Raw genomic sequence first — 22,613 nt, 5'->3', positions numbered from 1 at the left:
TCAGCCGTTGAGGTAAATTTAGCTGAGAAGAGACAATCTGGGTATTTCCCGTTGAATGAAAGTTACATTTATATTGTGTTAGTTACAGATGATTCAGGTGATGATGTGCGACAGTTCCCTTCTGATGGGAACAGTTGCTCCAATGATACACGATGCTGCATCATCCTTCCAACTGGCCCTAAATCCAGCCAATCAATCATCCTGTGTAACATTAATAATCACCTGGGCATGTTCAGTCAGCATTTATTTTAATTTTCACAGTTAATAACAGGAAAACATTTAATATTATAATCATACATGTGACGTTACATAACACAGTTTGTTAAGGAGAATATATTACAGTAACCTTCGATTTGCAACTTTGCTTAAAATGTTGTACCAATATCAATTGATCCATTAAACAGGTTTTGATCTTTATTGCAATGGCCGATAAACATTGTATGGATAGACATCAGCTATTTCTATTATTTAAATAATTTTGCAATTAAATGCAGTGGATAGTTTACCCCACTCTTTAGCTCCTCTCTGAATTTACCCTGGGTCAGCACATAAATAAATGTGTTTGTGCAGCAATTGAGAACCTGAAGCATGAATCCCACCGATTCAATGTCATTAGCATAATCATACTGAATGATGGTTGTACGGAGAGATAGAGAATAAACAACAATGGTCGTCCATAGCAAAATAAAACTGCCCGATATACTGAACAGCAAAACGATGGATTTCCTTCGGTTCTCCATCTCTGGGTCCTTGTGATTCTCTCCATTGCTGAGGCCCCGGAGTCCCCTGCGGACTCGACTGGACATTAAAATGTGTCTAGCGGTGAGAACATTGAGCAACAAAATCAGAACGAATGGGGCACAGGGGATTAACGTAAGATTAAAGATGTCAAACGCTGCCCAGGCGGGTGCAGTAAAAAAGGCTGCTTTCCAGACACAACCCCGGGGTACGTTCTCCATTATATATTCAGGGTCAAATACAAAGTACCAGGGAATGTTTATTAAACAACCCAGTGCACTCACTACCCCGATAACAACAGCCGCAGTTTTCTCGGTGCAATATTTTGTTTTCAGCTTCGGACAACAAATGGCCACAAATCGATCGAAGGTGAAAACCACTGTGAACCAGACAGAGGTCGCCGTGGCTGCACAAAGCAAGACTGTATTGAGACAGCACACGGGGGTAATTGTCAAGATTGAAACTGGGAAATAAATTTCAACAATGCAGCTTAATATTACATTCGAACAAACTACCAGGAGATCGGCCGTTGCCATGGCCACCAGGTAGCGAGTGATACATTTGGAGAGACCGCACTTTCCTCGGGACAGGATCACAATCGCCGCCAAGTTAACTGCAAGAGATACACAGATCAGTGAGATTTGTTTCCACTCAGACACACTTTATATCCATCGTTATTACAGTTATTTTGAGTGAAGTTTCAGGTTGCTATTGCACTGATGAATGGGATATCATGTGTGCTCTGTTGCTTCCAATCTGCTCCATCGCTGAAGTCGCATCTTTCTCCAATTTCTCTCCTAGCTCCCCTCATGCCCTCTACGAGCTCAACTTGTCTATGGGACCCACCTGCTGCTCACTTGCTCCTATTCCCACCAAACTGCTGACCACCCAACTTCACTTCCTGGCCCGCATGTTAGCTGATATTGTTAATGGTTCTCTCTCCTCACATACTCTCCCCTCCCCTTCAAACATGCTGTCATGAACAACTGCTCAAAAACTATCCTTGAAGCCTGTGTCCTTGCCAAGTACCGCCCTATCTCCAACATCCCTTTCATTACCATGTCCTTGTTCGTGCTGTCTCCTCCCAAGTCCGTGCCCATCTTTCACAGAATTCCATTTTGGACCACGTCATATCAGCTATCGCCCCCTGCCCGACTTCTAAATCGCCCTTACCAAAGTCAGAATTTGTATTCTATGTAACTGTGTCTGTGGTAAGCTATTCCCTCTCTTCCTTTCCGACCTGTCTCATGCCTTTGTCTGGACAAACCACCTCCAACGCCTCTCCAGCGTCATCCAGCTGGGTGGGACTGCAAACGCCTGGCTCTATTCTTATCTATATAACCATAGCCTGCAACGGCTTCTGTGCTCGCTCCAACACTGTTACCTCTGGCCCCATCTTATCATCATCTACATGCTACTCATCAGCGATATCATCTGTAAACACAACGTCTTGTTCAAAGGCACGCCGGGGACACCCAGCTCCATCTCACCACCACCTCTCCCAACACGGCACTTGTCCCCATTTTGTCACACCGCTTGTCAGATTGGATGAGGAAAAATTTCCTGCAACATATTATCGGGAAGACCGAAGTCATTGTATTCGTCCCTGCTTTAAACTCCATTCCCAGCCAAAGACTACATCCCGCCCTGGCAAATTTATGAGGCTGGACCAGACCGTGCACAACCTTGGCATTGTAATTGACCCCGAGTTGAGCTTCCGACCACATATCTTCTCCATCACAAAGACTGCCTACTTCCACCTCCGTAACATCACCCGACTCAGCCACTGCCTCAGCTCAACTGCTGCTGAACCACTCATACATGCTGCGGTGGCCTCTAGGACTGATTACTCCAAATCCCTCCTGGCAACACTATCATCTTCCAACCTCATTAAGCTTGAGCTCATCCAAAACTCTGATGCCTGTATCCCAACTCGCAGCAAGGCCCGTTCACCCAGCACCCCCTGAGGTCGCTGATCTACAATTGCTCCCGGTTCATCAAAGTCTAAATTTTAATATTCTCATTCTTGCTTTCAAATCTCACCCTGGCCTCGCCCCTCCCTATCTCTGTAACTTCTTCCAGCCCTACAATCATCTGAGATTTCTGCCCTCCTCCAATTCTGGCCTCTTGGGAATCCTGGATTTCAATCGATCCACCATTGGCGACCGTGCCTTCCACTACAAAAGCAATATGGACTGGGCGCGGTGAAGGTGTAATAGGGACTGGGCAGGCTGAAGGTGCAATGGAAGTGGGCTGGGCGAATTTGCAAATTAAACTGGGCGGGATGAAGGTGCCATAGGGACTGAGCAGTGTAAATATTCAGTGGAAGTGGCCATGGTGAATATCCAATGGATGATGTGCAGTGGAGCTGCAATGGAGAACAGTCTAGATGAAGGTGCAATGGAAACTGGGCGATGTGAAGTTGCAAGAGAGTCTGGGCAGGGTGAATGTTCAATGGACGTGGGCGGGTTGGAGGTGCAATGGGGAAGGGGCTAGGTGAACGTGAAGTGGGGCACGGACTAGGCAAAGGTGCAATGGGGATCGGGCTGGGTGAAGGTGCAATAGGGACTCGACAGTCTGATTTTTCTCTGGAAGTGGACAGGGTGAAGGTGCAATGCGGTACAGGCTGGGTGAACGTGCAATCGAGAACGGACTGCGTGAAGGTGCAATGGTGACTGGGCGAGCTGAAGGTGCAATGGGGATCGGGCGTGGTGAAGGTGCATTAGGGACTGGGCAGGCTGAACGTTCAATGGAAGTCGGCGGGGTGAATGTGCAATGGGGAACAGGCTGGGTGAAGATGCAATGGGGAACTGGCTGGGTGAAGGTGCAACGTTGACTGAGCAGAGTGAAGGTGAAATTGGGACTGTGGGGTGAAGGTCAAGTGCCAATACAAAGTGAGCCCGGCTGATTAAATAGAAAATAATAACTAAAGGTATACATTGAGTACATTACAGAGACAATAAAGGAGAGGAAGGCAAATGCCAACACGATGTTAGGAAATAAGCCAATATACAATTAGGAAATCAATGTCGAATTACAAAATTAAATTATCAATCAATATAAAAATAAATATTTCAGAATTCTATAAGCATAGGAATAGGAAAATAGGGATATGGCCACTTAGGAATGGACAGGATAAACTCTAAAATAAAAGCAGTGAAATGAAATAAATTGAACAGTTTTTTACCTCAGTTTTTACCAGGGCCACAAACATGGTGGGCGTGAAATTATCCGAGGAATTCAAAATGCATACCAAGGCTTCTAAGATAGACAGGAGCGAGGTCTTTGATTAGAAGTGCATGTAACACGGGCAATACAGTAATCATGGTTGACTTTAATGTACATATAGACTGGACAAATCAAAAACCACTAATGGTGTGAAGGACGAATTCTTGGAATGCATGCAAGATGGTTTCCTCGATCGATATTTGGAGGAACCAACCAGGGAACAGACTCTGCTGGATCTGGTACTGTTAATGAGAAAGGGCTAATCAATAATCTTGTGTAAAAGTGTCCTTTACTGACAAATGACCATAATATGATTGAATTGTAATACGTTTGAGAGTGATGTCATCCAATCTGAAACTAAATTCTTCAGTCTCAACAAAGGAAACTACAAGGGAATGTGGGACAAGTTGAGCATGGTAGATTGGGAGACTATACGAAAAGGTACGAAGGTGGAAATACAATCGCTAACATTCAAGGTAATAATGCATATTTTGAAAAAAAACATATATTTCTCTATGGCATAAAAACCCAAAAGGAGGAGTGATCCAACCATGGCAAACAAAATAAAATGAACTAGTATTGAGTAAAAGGTGGAAGCTTAAAAAGTTGCCAGAAAAAGGGGTCAGCCTGAGAATTGGGATTTTTTAGAAATCTGCAATGGGTGATCAAAATTTGATAAAGAAAATGAAACTGTAATATGAGCAAAAACTAGCGAAAAATGTAAAACCGAATTGTAAATGCTTCTCTAGGTATGTAAAAAGGCAAAGTCTGGCGAAAGTAAATGTAGGTCTTTTACAGTCAGAGACTGGAGAATTTATAATGGGGAATGAGGAATTGGGAGAGAAATTAAATAAATACTTTGTTTCTGTCTTCACGAAGTAAAACACAACAAATCTCCCATAAATACGAGAAAACGAAAGCTGTGGCGAGAATAAGGATCTTTAAGAAATTATTTTTAGTAAAAAAAAACAGTAGTAGCAAAATTAATGGGACTAAAATTCGATAAACCTCAAGGAATGGATGACCTGCATCCCAGGGTTTTGCAAGAGGTGGCCATTGGGATAGTGGACGCATAGCTTTTCATCTTCCGAAATTTTATAGATTCAGGAATGGTTCCTGCAGATTTGAGGATAGCAAATGTATCCCCACTACTTAAGAAAGTGCGGAGATTGAATACGGGGAACTACAGACCTGTTAGCCTCACATCAGTCGTTGGGAAAATGCTGGAATATATTGTAAAGGATGCAATAACTGGGCACTTAGAAACGAATAGTAAGATTGGGCAGATTCAATATGGATTTATGAAAGGGAAATACTGTTTAACAAACTTATTGGAGTTCTTTTAGGATGGAATTAATGCAGCAGGCAAAGGAGAACTGGTTGATGTGTTGTATTTGGATTTTCAGAAGGCTTCGATAAGGTCACACACAAGAGGTTGGTGACCAAAATTTGGACACATGGAATTGGGGGAAATATACTAGCCTTGATTAAGAATTGGTTAACAGACAGAAAACAAAGAGTAGGGAAAAACGTGTATTTTTCAGGATGGCAGGCTGTGCCTAGAGTGGTACCGCAAGGACAGTGCTTAGGTCCCAGCTATTCACGTTCTATGTCAATGTTTTAGATGAGGGGACTAAATGTCACATTTCCAGATTTTACTGATGTCACAAAGCTAGGTGGCAGTGTCTGTTGCGAAGAGGATGTGAAGAGGCTTCAAGGGGCTCTCGACAGGTTCAATGAGAGGGCGAGAACAGGGCAGATGGATTATAATGTGGATAAATTTGAAGGTAGAAAAATCAGACAGGCAGAATATTTCCTAAGTGGTGAAAGATTGGGGAATGTAGATGCTCAAAGGGACTTGGGTATCCTTGTACATGTGTCACTAAAATGAATGTGCAGTTGCAGCAAGCTATTAGGAAGGCAAATGGTATGCTGGCCTTCATTATAAAACGATTTGCGTACAGGAGTAAAGACGTCTTACTCCAATTATATAGGGCATTAGTGAGACCGCACCTGGAGTATTGTGTACAATTTTGTTCTGCTTACCTAAGGAAGGATATAATTGCCATAGAGGGAGTGCAAGGAAGGTTAACGAGATTGATTCCTGGGATGGCAGGACGGTCGCATGAGAAGATATTGAGTAAACTAGGCCTGTATTTGCTTGAATTTAGAAAAATGAGAGGGCATCTCATTGAAGCATACAAAATGATTTCAGGGCTTGATAGGGTGGATGCTGGGAGAATGTATCCCTTGGCTGGGGAGTCTAGGACCTGGGGCACAGCCTCAGGGTAAAGGGAAGGCCATTCAGGACTGAGACGAGAGGACATTTCTTCACACAGAGGTTGGAGAATCTTTGGAATTGTCTGCCCTAGAGGGAAGTGGAGGCTCAGTCACTGGGCGTATTCAAAACAGGAGTCGATAGATTTCAGACTAGTAAGGCCATCAAGGGATATGGCGATAAGGCCGATGCATGGAATTGAGGAAGAAGATCAGCCATGAACTCATTGAATGTTGGAGCAGGCTCGAGGGGCCTAATGGCCGAGTCCTGCTCCTTTTTCTTATGTTCTTATGATAAACTAAACATATGTATAGAGGATAAATCCCGTGTCTGGAAGGACTATTTCCACTCACAGTCAAAGCTAAGGAAGAGACAGCAGAGGCACTGTATATAAATATATGTAAACATTCTTAGAACTTCCATCCAGTGCGCTTAACAAGGGTGAGAGGAAAGGTATAGTAATCTTCGCTCAAACATAAAAAAGAAATTTCTCTTGAAACCGAAACATAATAAAGTCTAGTCAGCACGGATTTCAAACGGGAAGCTCCTACTTGACCAACCGTACTGCGTTATTTGAAAAACTAGCAGAGTAGATAATGGTAAGGTAGTGAATATAATATAAATAGACATTTTTCAGAGCTTCCACCGCCATAGTAGACTCGTGACTAAGGTACGAGACTGTAGACTCAGTGGAAAAGTGGCCGAATGGATAGAAAAACTGGCTGCTCAATAGAAAACAGAGAGTAGATGTTAAAGGTAGTTGCTCAGACTGGGGAAATGTGGGAAGTGGTGTTCCTCAGGGGTCACTATTGGTTACAATTTACAGTAGTGGGTTGGACTTGGGAATCAGAAATATAATATCAACATTTGTGGATGACACCAAATTATGGGGTATAGTTAACACTGCGGATGTTTGCGACAAAATTCAGGAAGTTATTAACAAAATGGAATCATGGAGAGAAAATGATAACTGATTTTCAGTAAATATAATGTGAGGTTGTGTATTTTGGTAGGTGGAATAAGTAGGGCACATGAGACTTGGAAAATAAGAGTCCAAATGGTGGGAGAAGATAAGTAATTTAGGGCTACAAATTCACAAAGAGATGAAAGAAGCCATTAAGCGTACAGTCAAAGCAACGGAGTTCATTTCTAGAGGAATGGAAAGCAATAACAGAGGAGATGTGTTAAACTTATATTGAACCTTGGAGAGACCACACTTAGAGTGCTGTGAACAGTTATGATCTGCTTAGCCCAATAAGAGGATAGAAGCACTGGAGAAAGTGCAAAAAATATTAGAAAGTGGAACTCGTTAAAATTCATTAAGGCTATGACTGATCTGATCTTGGCCTCGAATCCAATTCCCTGCCCGCTCCCCATAACCCTTGATTCCCCTATAATTCAAAATGCTGTCTGTCTCCACCTTGAATATATTCAATGACCCAACATCCACAGCTGTCTGATGTAGAGAATTCCAAAGGTTCACGACCAGCTGAGAGAAGAAATGCCTCCTCATCTCCAATTTGAAACTATGCCACCTTTGTTCTAGATACCCCCACGCGAGGAAACATTATCTGTGCATCTACCCTGTCAAGCCCACTTCGAATATTGGCCCAGAAATTCGGTTCGGTGGCTTCCCACGGGTGCAAGCCTCTGACGTGCACTTACCTAGCATGCCGGCCGTTGAGATGTGGGCCTGCGTGGTATTCCGATCCTGTGCCTCCTCCAACTGCCGGCGCGCAGTGCTTGTGTATCCCAGGGGCGCAGTTAGTGCGAGTCAACCCCCTGGGATCACGTGGGCCGTGGAGAGCCAATGGTAGCAGGGTATGCTTCATTCATAAGTTTGACAGGAAGAGCTGTCAATCCTATAAATACTATAAGCCCCAAAACGTAACTAAAATTTCAAATAAATTAAAAAAAAACATTGCATTTTTAAAATAACTATAAATTACATGAAATAACTATTTTAAACAATAATTTAAATTTTTGAAAAAATTAATTACATTTTCTAATGGGGCTAAAAATAAGCTTACCTTTCTTTGAAGTATTTAAAAATAATAAACCTGTGGAAAAATGTTGTAACATTGATTAATGCACCACTTACCTTTTTAAAAGCAGGCCTGAGGACTGCACTTTACATGTCTAATTTCTGGAGACTTATCTTCTGGAGAAACCTGGAAAAAATAGTAAGTTAAATGTGCACGCGCTGCCTCTCCCACGCACGCGTTCCACCTCTTAACCCCATCTTTCAGGGGAATGGAAGTTCTGCTTTCCCGCGCATGTGCAGTGCACACACGAAAACGGCACTTCGATTGGGCCCACGGGCGAGTACCCCGTGCGTATTCAACCGTGGAGACCCGAATTTCTGGGTCATTATAAGTTTCAATAAGATCATTTCTCAATATTCTAAACTCCAATGAGTATCGGCCCAACCTGCTCAAATGTTCTTCATAAGACAACCCCCGATGGGAATGGGAATGACTGACTTGCTCTACAGAGAACTGGCACGCACTCGATGAGCCGACTGGCCTCCGCTGTTGCCGTTATGACTCTATGACTCTATGCCATGCAGTATTTGCAGAACTTTGCATAGATGCATGCAAGTGGCAGTTGGATAACTATAGGAGTCAGAAATTAATAGAATGATATGTTAGTGGAGTGAGATGAGGAAATGCGGGAGATGGCTCGTGTGGAACATTAATCTGTTGGGCAGAATGGCCTGTTTCTATGCTGTAAAATTGTAAGTTATCCTATTCTATGTAAGGGGAACCTGCGGGGTGTAGGTACGATGGAAACAGGGCAGGAGGAAGGTACATGGGGTATGGGTAGGTGAAATTGCAATGGGGACTCGGCATGGTGATGGTGCAATGAGTACTGCACCTGGGGAAGGAGAATTGGGGACCGGAAGGTGTAAAGCTGCAATGGGGACGTGGCAGGAAGAAGGTACAATTGGAACACGTGTTTCCTCCAGTTTAAAATCGGGCTTGCTGTACGGTAGATAAGTGAGAAAGAAGTAATGAGTTGTTGATAGTGCTGAATCATTGTGATATAGTTAGAGGTGGACCCAATAATAGTAAGGATGCAGCAAGAGGACATGAATAGCGCTCTCTGGAGGGAAGCCAGGAGCAGATATTGGGCACGGATACGAGGATAGGCGTGTTTTCATACATAGAAGCCGAGAAACCTTTTACATTCACCTGTGGGGAGGATCTGAATATGGTGCTGGGCCTAGGCTCCGCACTGCTGTCTGTCTGATATCAAATATGTTGCTGATGTTGACCACAGAGACTTATCTTAGCAACGTTTTAATAACTGCGGATAAAACACGCGATAATTTGAAGCAGAATTCCCTACCTCCCCCCAGACTACGCCACCAGGCTGAATTAAAACGATAGCAAAATATTGCTGATGCTGGAAATCCGAAATAACAACAGAAACCTCGTCATCCGAATAGGCAGTTTACAGCCTCCCGGACTCAATATCGAGTTCAACAAATTCACATCACAATCTCGGCCTCTATTAATTTTCTATATATTTTTAATCCACGCCTTTGATTGTGCCTTCCCCCTTTTTCTCTCCCACATTCTAGCTGTCTCTTATTCTGCCAGCGCATTTCACACTTCATCTAGAGCCGTCTTTAGTCTCTTCACTTGTCCTATTACCACCTCGTCTCGTCTTGAATACCTCCTAATGTCTCTTCACTTCGCTTTTGTTCTTTCATCCCCTCCCCCATTTCCCATCCGCCAAATGGCCTTTTAATCTATCTCATTTCCTGCCTTTCTTTCTCAGTTCTGATTAAGGGTATCGACCTGAAATGTTGAATCTATTTCTCTCTCCACGGATGTTGCCTGGCCTTTTCTTTCCATATATCTATATTACATTCACTAGATAATTGAGTGCATAATTCAGTTGGGAATTCTGTTGATAATTCAGTGCTTAATTCGGTGGATAATTTAATAAATAATTATTTTGATGATTCGGTTGATAGTGGTTTGGAAAATTCTTTTCCAGCGGTTTCTGTTGTTAGACCAAAAAAAAATTGAGTTTGATTTAAAGTGGGATTAAATTAGAAAAGTGAGAAGTAATATTATGTGAACGACAAGCAGATATGTCCACAGAACTTTCATTGGTTCTGCAATTTCGAGAAATTCATTCTAATGGATTTCATATATATTTATCCCATAAATTATAAAATAATTACCTACTGAATTATCCAGCGCATTAAACACTGAAGGAGTCAAATAATTGTCATCGAAAACATCGATTCAAATATCAACCGAATTAAGTACTGAAATATACAAAGAATTTTCCAAACGACTATCAACCGAATCATCAAAATAATTATTTATTAAATTATCCACCGAATTAAGCACTGAATTATCAACAGAATTCCCAACTGAATTATGCACTCAATTATCTAGTGAATGTAATATAGATATATGGAAAGAAAAATCCACTCATTTATCCACCGATTTAAACAATCCAAATATTTATCCACTCAATGATTTATCGAATTAAGCACTGCAATATCCAAAAGATTAACCACTCAATATTCTATAGAATTAAACACTGAAATATCCAATAATTATCCTCTCAAGTTTCTATCGAATTAAACACTGAAATATCCAAATAATTATCCACACAATTATCCTCCGAATAAACACTGAAATATCTAAAGAATTACCAGCTCAATTATCCATCGAATTAAATACTGAAATATCCAAAGTATTATCCTCTCAATTATCCATCGACTTAAACACTGAAATATCAAAAGTATTATCCTCTCAATTATCCACCGAATTGAACCAAGAAATATCCAAAAAATTATCCACACAATTATCCATCGAATTAAACACTGAAACATACAAATAATTATCCTTTAGTTATCTATAGTATTCAACTCTGAAATATCCAATGTATTAACCACACAACTATCTAGCGAATGACACATTATATTATACAAAGAAGTAAGCACTCGATTATCCACTGAATTATCAACCGAATTAAATACTGCAATCTCCAATGAATTATGCTCTGAACTACTCACTGTTCTTTCAAAATTCAACCTATTTTTGAACTCCTGTTGATTTGTAGTGTGGTAATTATATCAGGTTCAGCAGACATACGTTTCAGTTTCCTGGGGTTCACTCTTGTAATGGGCCTACTTTGATTAACCCTATTGCTGTTAAAGAATGTATTTGTATTTCTACTTCCACATCTGTTCAGCAGGAATGTGCGATTCACAATATAAACAGAGATTAGCACTTTGACATGGCTTCTGATAAAATCCCAAAGCGCCCATGAAGATCTGAAGCACTGCCCCGTTTGTTGTAGCCGAAGCAGCAAACGAGCAAGATCCAATGAACACATTTTTCGGTGGCACTGGTTTAAAGTAGGCACGCTGGCCACAAAAAGGGGAAAACTTGGAGAGCAGTCCCTCCTGCAAAGGCTCCTGGTTTAAAAGGGGAAACGTGGTTCCTCACCCTTGACAATGCAGCACCAACTAAAGGAAATGTCAGTTTCTTGCAAGTTTATATAGCAGAGTGAAACTTCAACAGGCAACTTTCTGAATTAAATATTGGCAGCTGGTACCAAGGACCAGCTAAAATATACATATTGTAAAGAATTTTACAATTTAACGTATAATTTAATAATACTTTTGTAATCAGCAATCCCACTTTCTAAAGTGGCAATTTATGTTTATCACTGAGGGACAGGTAGTTGACAAGATGTAAAATCGGACCGTATACTTCCCAAGGCAATTCAGTTATACATTAAAGAAAGTTTGAAAGTAAAACACCATATCAGGAAATATAGAGCAACACTGGACTGAACTGAATAGTGAGATCTGCAGAATTGCTCAAGGTGAATATATGAATGAATATTGCTTCAATAGATAAATAAACACAGTCACTGAAATTCCTTTAACATTTACAACTTGTTGTGCTGGAAAACATTCCTGAAGTTTTCGCTGTATAACAGTCAAAAGAAATATCACTGAAATAGAAATAATGTTATTGGGTAGTGCATCCCTTCTTTCCAATACAGAAACACCACTGAGCATCAATAAATACATTCTTTATTAGTTGAAAGTGACTTTTGGAGAAAGCGAGCATAGCAGCATGATTCAGTTCTATTTAGTTATTAAAGTGTTGCAGATTTAAGTCAGACGACCCTATTTCTCAATGTTTTAGTATCCTTTCATCCGGAACCCAGATTGCATGCCATTCTTTTTAGAAGAAGCATGGTATCATCACTGGAGACTGCAGTGTGAAGGAAGACACCACGTTAATTAAGCAGGGAACATTCGGGTTAATCTGACAGCAAACCTCACATAACTGTGCTACCCAGAGAATAAGAAAAGCACATTTTGCCAGACACGCAGCACGAGAAGCTTTGTAGTTAAGAGATTTTTTATCAGATTCATGTCTTTCTTCACCACTCACCAGGAACACCAACAGCTGCGAGAATAGGATAGTAAATGGCGCCTATCTGCTGAAGTATCAGGACTTCCATTTAGTGTGAGAAGCGATGATCCCTGTAGTGATGGACACAGCAGGCCCGGTGGAAAGTGTGATGTGATACATTGAAGGCAGCCTTTATTTATACAGCAGGGAAATCTCCAGTGAACAGTTCTGTCCCCGGGCAACTGATGTTAGTTACAGTCATTTGAACAAACAGGTTGCGTCAGCCACTTTACTCCCAGGTTAATACTGTTATGGGAATAAAAATAGCAAAGTGACACGTCAAACATTGGAATAATATCTTTCCTCAATTGGATAACAAACAGGTGTAATAGTAGAATTCATCTGGTAAATGTTACAGGCGTTATACCAGGTTGGCAAATTACTGAGTGGGGTTGCTATTGATCGGTGCTGAGATAGCTTTCATTGCAAATTTACTTCAAAAATAAAACCTATGAAACTCAATGTAAATTTGTCAGTCTTGCAGATATTTTCGGGAGTTTCAGTTGGCGGAGATCACAGCTCAGAAACAACACAACGTTTTGGGCAAAAGCTTCGGGAGGGATAATAACGGTCGGTGTGATTTTATGCTGAATCTCGTTACATACTACACATCGTAAGGTGAATGGGACGTCCATATACTATTTGAATAGTGTTTGTTGAGCTGAGGCTAAAGCAGAAATACCCTTTGGATTCTAATTAGATTGCATACTCAACAAGGATTACCATTGCAAAACAGCAATCAAAAAATCAATAACATATTCAACTACATATCCAACGCAATAGTGTACAAGTCAGTGAAATTAATTATTTTATTGTGTGGAGCTCGGCTCAGTCAGAAGCTTAAGAAATCTGTCCACCTTTATTCACCGAGACACAAGGGATATATTCAAATACTTGAGGCAGTGCAGGGAACAGCCACAAGGGTGATCCCCAATGTGGAAGCCCTGGTTATTGAGGAAATAATGGAGGAATCTGGAATTACCAACTTCAATAAGACGTGACGAGGCCGATTGGGAGATAATTGATGGTATGGAAAAGGAAATTAAAAATAAATATGTAATCGAAATTGGAAGAGTTGGACAAGGGAAGCATAAACCAAATTGGTAAAAAAAGGCTGATTTAGGAATGCAATCAATAGTTATAGTCATAGTGTCATCGAATCATAACGGTAAAGAAGGAGGACATTCGGCCGATAGTGTCCATGCAGACTCTCTGCAGGAAATCCTGTCGGTCCCATTCCCCCGCTCTATCCCCGTAGCCCTGCAAGTTTATTTCCCTCAAGTGCCTATTCAGTCTCCCCTTGAAAACATTGAGTGTCTCCGCTTCCACCACTTCCATCAGCAGCGAGTTCCAGGTACTCACCACTCGCTGTGTAAAATAGCTGTTCCTCACATAACCACTGTATCTATTGCCCAACAAATTAAATCTGCGTCCCGTAGCCCTAGTTCTATCAACTGGTGGCAACAACCTTTCCCCGCCTTGCCTATCCAGCCCGACAAAAACTTGTACACTTCTGTCAAATCACCCCTGAGCCTCCTTTGCTCAAATAAAAACAAATCTAGATTCTCCAATCTGTCGTTGCAGCTAAGATCCCCCAAACCCGGAACAATTCTGGTAATTCTACTCTGCACCGTCTCTAGTGCCTTCCCAACCTTCCTGAAGTGTATTTATAAACACAGAGAGCTGACACACCAGGGGAAAGCTCACAGTGTCGGACATAGAGAGAATTACACTGAAGTGTTTATAAACACAGTGAGCTGAAACACCAGGGGAGAGCTCACAATATTGGGCAAGGAGTGAATTATATTGACGTGTTTATAAACACAGTCAGCTGACACAGCAGGGGAGAGCTCACAGTGATGGACACGGAGTGAATTATGCAAAATTGTTTATAAACACAGTCAGCTGACACACCAGGGGAGAGCTCGCAATTTTGGGCATGGAGTGAATTACATAACATCATAAGAACATAAGGCGCAGGAGCAGGAGTAGGTGATTTGGCCCCTCGAACCTGCTCCGCCATATAATAAGATAATTGCTAATCTGTTCTTGGCCTGGACTCCACTTCCCTGCCCGTTCTCCATAACCATTGACTCCCTTACCTTTCAAACATCTGTCTAACTCCAACTTAAATATATTCAATGTCCCAGCCTCCACAGATCTCTGGGGAAGAGAACTCCAAATATTCATGTCCCTCTGATGGAACAAATTCCTCCCCATTTCCGATTTAAACGTGTGCCCCCATATTCTGAAATTATGCCCCCTAGTTTCAGATTCGCCTACTAGGGGAAACATCGTCTCTGCATCTACCGTGTCAAGACCATTCAGAATCTTATAATTATCAATCAGGTCCTCTCTCATGCTTCTAAACTCCAATGAGTATAGGCCCAACCTGTTCCAACTATCTTCATAAGACAATCACTTCATCTCCGGAATCAACCTCGTGAACCTTCTTTGAACTGTCGCCAATGCAAGTATATTCTTCCTTAAATAAGTAGACCAAAACTGTACGCAGTACTCTAGGTGTGGTCTCATCAACGCCCTGCACATTTGTAGAAGGACTTCCTTCCTTTTATACTCCAGCCCCCTTGCAATAAAGGCCAACATTCCATTTGCCTTCTGAAATGAATCAGTCATTCATGAAATAAAGTTTTATGAAATAATGCTGAGCGGCCTGTGGGTGGCGCTGTCCAGGGAGGGTATAAATACTCGGGCACGGGCCCAGCTTGCGCAGGACATTCTTATCAGTGTAAGAAGTCACGCAACACCAGGTTATAGTCCAACAGCTTTATTTGAAGTCACAAGCTTTCGGAGCGCTGCTCCTTCTTCAGGTGAAGTGGAGAAATGCATAAAGACACAGCTTATATAGTCAGAGAATCATGTCAGATGTTTACAGATAACCTTTCCAACTGCCATTTATCACACCTCGGCAGAGAGATAATCACAGCAGTCAAAGGTGTGAATGGTGTCCAAACAGGTCAGTCAGGGAAACATTACATCAAAGAACAATGAGGTGGGGTCACAAGGGGTTAAATATTGCAGATGCTGGGGTCTGTATGCGGCCGGACCTGCTGTGATATCCAGCCAAAAAAAATGTGTTTTCTCAGTTTTTTTGTTTTTCATACAGACCCCAGCATCTGCAATATTTGACCCCTTGTGACCCCACCTCATTGTTCTTTGATGTAATGTTTCCCTGACTGACCTGTTTGGACACCATTCACACCTTTGACTGCTGTGATTATCTCTCTGCCGAGGTGTGATAAATGGCATTTGGAAAGGTTACCTGTAAAAATCTGACATGATTCTCTGACTATATAAGCTGTGTCTTTATGCATTTCTCCACTTCACCTGAAGAAGGAGCAGCGCTCTGAAAGCTTGTGATTTTAAATAAAGCTGTTGGACTATAACCTGGTGTTGTGTGACTTCTTACATTTGTCCACCCTAGTCCAACTCCGGCATCTCCACACAATTCTTATCAGGATCTAGTGAAGGACAGAACTAGACCTCCATGTTGTAAAACAGTTGATTGAAGCTTTGTTTAATGCTTAGACCAAGTGCCTAGTAGTTTTCATATGTCACCTTCCTAACTATTTGCTATACCTGCATGATAACTGTTTGTGATTCATGTACAAAGACCCCCAGATCCATCTGTACCTCAGCATTCTGTAATCTCTCCCCATTTAAATAATAATTTGCTTTTTAATTTTTACTACCAATGCGGATAACCTCGCAGTACCCCACCTGCCAGATGTTTGCCCACTTACTTAGCCTATCTATATACATTTGGAGATGCTTTGTGTCCTCCACGCAAATTCCTTTCCCACCTATGTTTCTAACTTCGGCAAACTTTGCCACATTACATTCAGTCCCTTCAACCAAGTCACTAATATAGATTGTAAGTAGTTGAGGCCCCAGCACCAATCCCTGCGGCACTGCACTAGTTAAAGATTGCCAATCTGAAATTGTCCAATTTACATCTACTCTTTGTTATATGTTTGTTAGCCAATCCTCTATCCATCATACTAATATATCACTCCCAACCCCATCAGCTCTTAACATGTGTAAACATAGAAACATAGAAGATAGGAGCAGGAGTAGGCCTTTGGCCACTCGAGCCTCCTCTGCCATTGAAGGAGATCATGGCTGATCATACAGCTTCAGTAGCCTGTCCCTGCCTTCTCCCAATATCCCTTGATCCCTTTAGCCTTAAGAAATATACCTAACTCCTTCTTGAATGTATTTAATGAATTGGCCTCCACTGCCTTCTGTGATAGAGTATTCCACATGTTCACCACTCTCTGAGTGAAGAAATTCCTCCTCATCTCTGTCCTAAATGGCTTACCCCTTATCCTTAGACTGTGGCCCCTGGTTCTGGACTTCCCGGCCATCGGGAGCATCCTTCCTGCATCTAGTCTGTCTAGTCCTGTGTAGAAACATTATATGTGACACCTTATCGAATACCTTCTGGAAATCCATATACACGATCTCTACTGGTTCCCCTTTATCCATCCTGCTCGTTACATCCTCAAAGAACTCCAGAAAATTGGCAAAAATGATTTCCCTTTCATAAAACTAAGCTAACTCTGCTTGGCTATATTCTAAATTTTCTAACTCTCCTGCTACCATGTCCTTAATGATGCACTGTAGCATTTTCCCAATGACAGAAGCTAGGCAAACTGGTCGAAAATTCCCTGCATTCTGTCTACTTCCAGCCTTAAATAGGGGCGTTATATTTGTGGATTTCCAGTCGGCTGGGACCTCTCCAGAATCCAGGGATCTATCGTAATTTACACCCAATGCATCCAATATCTCTGCAGCCACATCTTTTAAGGCACTGGGATGCAGGCCATCGTGTCCAGGGAAATTGTCGACCTTTTGTCCCATTAGATTGCCCAGTACATTCTGTCAAGTGACAGTCATTGTTTCAAGTTTCCACCCCGCACTCCAGTAGCCCTTTGATTATCCATTATTGGCATGCTTCAAATGCCTTCTACCATGAAGACCAATACAAAATATTTGGTCAAAATATCCGCCATATATCTGTTTCCTATTATTAGTTCCCCAGACTCGTCCTCTAGGGGACCAACGTTTACTGTAGCTAGTCGCTTTACATTATTATATACGTGTAGAAACTCTTACTCTCTGTTTTTATATTTCTTGCTAACTTAATCTCATAAGCTATCTTCTCTCCCTTTACCATTTTTTTAGTTGTCCTTTGCTGGTTTTTTTAATAATTTCAATCTCCTGGCCTTTCACTATTTTTTGCAACTTTTGATATACTTTTTTTTTCCAAATTGATACCATGCTTTACATCCTTAATTTGCCACGAATTGTTCATCCTTCCCTTACAGTATTTCTTTCACACAGGTAAATATCTTTACTGAGAGTTATGAAATGTCTCCTTAAATGATTACCATTGCTTTTCTACAGTTTTACACTCTAACATGTTTTTTCCAGTCCACTTTAACCAGATTTGCCTTCATACCTTTGTAATTACCTGTGTTTATGTTCAGACACTAGATTGACAGCTAACTTTTGCACCCTCAAACTGAATTTGAAATGCTAGCATGCTTTGATCACTCTTCCCAAGAGTATCCTTCACTTCGAGATCATTAACTAATCAAGCCTCGTTACAAATTACCAGATGTAAAATACTCTTCTCCCTGCTTGGAACCATAACATATTGTTCCAAGAAACCATCCCATTTAGTCTTTAAGAACACTTCCTGAAGTCTACCTTCGCCATTTTGCTTTGTCCAATCAATATGAAGATTAAAATCTCCCATGATGATTACCCTACCTTTGTTACAAACTTCTATTATTTCTTGATGTATACTCTGCCCTACCGTGTGGTTACTGTTTTGCGGGGCTGGAGACCATTCCCACCGGTGACTTCTTACGATTATTATTTCTTATCTCTACCCTAATTGATTCTACATCTTGATCTTGCAGGCCAATTTAATTTCTCAATACCGCACTGAAGTTAACCCTTATTAAGAGAGCTCGTTTTCCTTTCTGCCTATCGTTACGAAATGGCAAAACCCCCTGAATATTCAGTTCCCAGCCTTAGTCACATTGCAACCACGTCTGTCTAAAGGCTGTCCGATCAAACTCAGTTACTTCTATTGGTGCTGCCAACTCATCTATCTTGTTACGAATGCTGCTTGCTTTCAGATATAGAGTTGTTAATGATGTCTATTAACTATTTTTCCCTACTCGGACCCCTCTTTCTAATGCTCTCTTATGTGTATACGCTCTGTACCTCTCTGTCAAATTTTGGCTATCATTACCCCTATCGCTGCCATGCACTGTTGCCTTCACTGAAGTGTTTATAAACACAGTGAGCTGACACATCAGGGGAGAGCTCACAGTGTTTGACACGGAGTGATTTACACTGAAGTGTTTATAAGCACAGTGAGCTGACACACCAGGGGAGAGCTTACATTGTTGGACACGGAGTGAATTACACTGAAGTGTTTATAAACACAGTGAGCTGACACATCAGGGGAGAGCTCACAGTGTTTGACACGGAGTGATTTACACTGAAGTGTTTATAAACACAGTGAGCTGACACATCAGGGGAGAGCTCACAGTGTCGGACACGGAGTGATTTACACTGAAGTGTTTATAAACACAGAGAGCTTACGCACCGGAAGATAGCTAACAGTGTCGGGCACGAAGGGAATTACACTGAAGAGTTTATAAACACAGGTGGCTGACAAACCAGGGGAGAGCTCACGGTGTAGGACACAGGGTGAATTATACTGAAGTGTTTATAAACACTGTGAGCTGACACACCAGAGGAGAGCTCACAGTGTGGGACACGGAGTGAATTACACTGAATTGTTTACAAACACAGTGAGCTGACACACCAGAGGAGAACTCACAGTATGGGACATGGAGTGAGTTACACTGAAGTGTTTATGAACACAGTGATCTGACACACCAGAGGAGAACTCACAGTGTGGGACATGGAGTGAGTTATACTGAAGTGTTTATGAACACAGTGATCTGACACACCAGGGTAGATTTCACAGTGTGGGACACGGAGTGAATTACACTGAAGTGTTTATAAACACAGTGATCTGACACACCAATGGAAAGCTCAATGTGTCGGACTTTGAGTGAATTACACTTAAGTTTTTATAAAAAAAGAGAGCTGACATACCAGGGGAGAGATCGCAGTGCTGGACACGGAGTGAATTACACTGAAGACTTTATAAACGCAGTGAGCTGACACACCTGGGTAAAGCTCAATTGGTTGGAGAGGGGGTGAAATACACTGAAATGTTTATAAACACAGTGAGCTGACACAGCAGGGGAGAGCTCACAATGTTGGGCACGGAGTGAATTACACTAAGTGTTTAGAAACACAGTGTGCTGACACACCAAGAAAGAGTTCACAATGTTGGGCACGGAGTGAATTACACTGAAGTGTTTAGAAACACAGTCAGCTGACACACGAAGAGCGAGTTCACAATGTTGGGCACGGAGTGAATTACACTGAAGTGTTTAGAAACACAGTGAGTTGACACACCAGGGGAGAGCTCACAGTGTTGGACACGGAGTGAATCATACTGAAGTGTTTATAAACACAGGGAGCTGACACACCAAGGGAGAGCTCACAGTGCCGGACTTGGAGTGAATTACACTGAAGTTTTTATAAACACAATCAGCTGAGACTCCAGGCGAGTGCTCGCAATGTTGGGCACGGAGTGAGTTACATATCATCATAAGAACATAAGCCGCAGGAGCAGGAGTAGGTGATTTGGCCCCTCGAGCCTTATGTTCAAATTGCCGTGTTCTTGCCCAATTACAAAGCCTGTCTGTATCCCCTTGAAGCCTCATTGCATCCTGCTCACAACTTATGTTCCAACCCAGCTATGTATCATCAGAAAACATAGATATAATAAATTCGGTCCCCTCATCCAAATCATTGATATAGATTGTGAATAGCTGAGGCCCAAGCACTGATCTTGCGGTATCCCACCAGTTACAGCCTGCCAACCCGCAAATGACCCGTTTATTCCTACTCTCTGCTTTCTGTCCGTTAACTGATCCTCTATACATGCTAGTATATTACCACCAATCGAATGAGCATTAATTTTGTTTAATAACCTATTGTGTGGCAACTTATAGAATGCCTTCTGCAAATCCAAAAACACCATATCCACTGGTTCCCCCTTATCTATTCTGCTAGTTACAACCTCAAAAACCTCCAACAAATTTGGCAAACACGTTTACCATTTCATAAATCCATGTTGACTCTGCCAATCCTATTATTATTTTCGAAGTGCCCTTTTACTAAGTCCTTAATAATAGATTCTAGCTTTTTCTCGAATACTGATGTCAGGTCAACTGGTCTGTAGTTCACCATTTTCTCTCGCCCTCCTTTCTTAAATAGTAGGGTTACGTTTTGTTTTTATTGCTCAAATCTTGACAGGATCCCTGTAACACTGACCCTGCATTCAGACCCTATGAATCTATTAGCGGCAAGGGGCGTTACAGGAGATAATGGGATGAAAATCGTCACGGGCGGAAGCGCAAAACGAGCGAAAGCAAATCAGCCTCCCGTTTCACACCCCATGAATTCAGATTCCATTGTAGGCAATGGGAACGAAAGTCCGGTGATGTGTAAAACGGGCTGATGATGGGCTATCGCTTGTTTTAGGCTACTGTACAGAACTAATGATTACCTCATTGTGTCAGAATTTTGTTAATTCAACCCGGCCAAAGAATCATGACAGCGCAGCCCGTGGCCAAACTTGGAGAGTAACTGTAACCACATTCTCCAGGCGGGAAAGAGGCGGAGAGTGATCGGCCTCCCGTTTTATTCTCCGCCCAATTATAACCTGTATTGACTTGAATGGATTGTAATATCGTGCTAGTTTACAATTGCCCCTGTGACTGAGTACTGAGGGAATGCTGTGTGATGGAGCTGAGAGACCCGATAATTAGCGATGTGAAGACAAGCCATTCTGACAGGGGAACTGCAGGCTGGCTATTATAATTACACAATCAAAGTCCCTGATTTCAAATTTTACTCCCTAAATCTCTGGGCCTACCACAGCGAAATGTTTAATGCCAAATGTCATCATCCTGATATGTTTTTATTCCACTGAATGTATGGTCAATTCACGAGACACCGCCAGATTGGCTGGCCATGTCAGATTACAGATTCTCAGTCAGAAAACCGGAACTGCAGAATGAGATTTTCAAAATCATCCTGATATGTGAAATATTTAACTTAAGCACATTCTAGCATTCCATATCACTCAATGGGTTGCATTTTGACGGCACTCCGCACACCCACGACCTCCATCATCAGAAAGGACGATGGCAGCAGCTGCATGGGAACAGCATCATCTCCCAGTTCCACATCCAAGTCAGACACCATCCTGACTGGGAACTTTATCTGGCGTTCCTTCTGTGTCGCTCGCTCAAAGGCCTGAAAGTCCGTACCAAACAGCATTGTGGGAACACAAGTGGATTCAAGAAGTGGGCTGACAATCATCTCAAGGGCAACTGGGGTTGGGCAGTAAATGTCGGCCTTGCCAACGACGCCCATGTCCTAATTTCCAGCAAAAATGAATTCCTTCATATGAAATGCACATCCCCACGTTTCATGGGAGTTGTTCACTCTGGTTAATCAGGTTATGGCTCCACAAAGTTAGTAGAAATGTGAATTTCAATCCAACCCTTCTCTTGGTATCAAAGAGGGACATTGCATCGATGAGCCCACGTTATTGAACTGGATCCCCAGCTGGTTTATTTTATGTCCCACTTCTGTTTGAAACCATCAGTTCCACTTTTATAGAATCTCAACCACTGATACGGACCTTTCAATTTTTCACATCACAATGGTAATTGAGTTACCAACATTTGACGGCACAAGAAAATGCAGCA

At 41.9% G+C, this 22,613-nt stretch overlaps 1 protein-coding gene across 1 annotated transcript; it reads right to left on the bottom strand.

Annotated features, from left to right (window-relative positions):
• Positions 1–248: 248 nt before the first annotated feature.
• LOC147087302 (putative G protein-coupled receptor 139) lies at positions 249–22,179 on the bottom strand. Its single transcript, XM_085978152.1, has 2 exons — positions 21,983–22,179; positions 249–1,398 (listed from the first exon to the last, which is right to left on the bottom strand). The coding sequence occupies exons 1-2, from the start codon at positions 22,177–22,179 to the stop codon at positions 465–467; spliced, it is 1,131 nt and encodes a 376-aa protein (XP_085834278.1). The 3' UTR covers positions 249–464.
• Positions 22,180–22,613: the final 434 nt, after the last annotated feature.

This window comes from Somniosus microcephalus, unplaced genomic scaffold (assembly GCF_052327205.1).
Source record: "Somniosus microcephalus isolate GS21.2 unplaced genomic scaffold, FLI_Smic_1.0 unresolved_chr6, whole genome shotgun sequence".
In the NCBI taxonomy this organism is placed as follows: Eukaryota; Metazoa; Chordata; class Chondrichthyes; order Squaliformes; family Somniosidae; genus Somniosus; species Somniosus microcephalus.
This window is presented reverse-complemented; position numbering and strand designations above follow the sequence as displayed.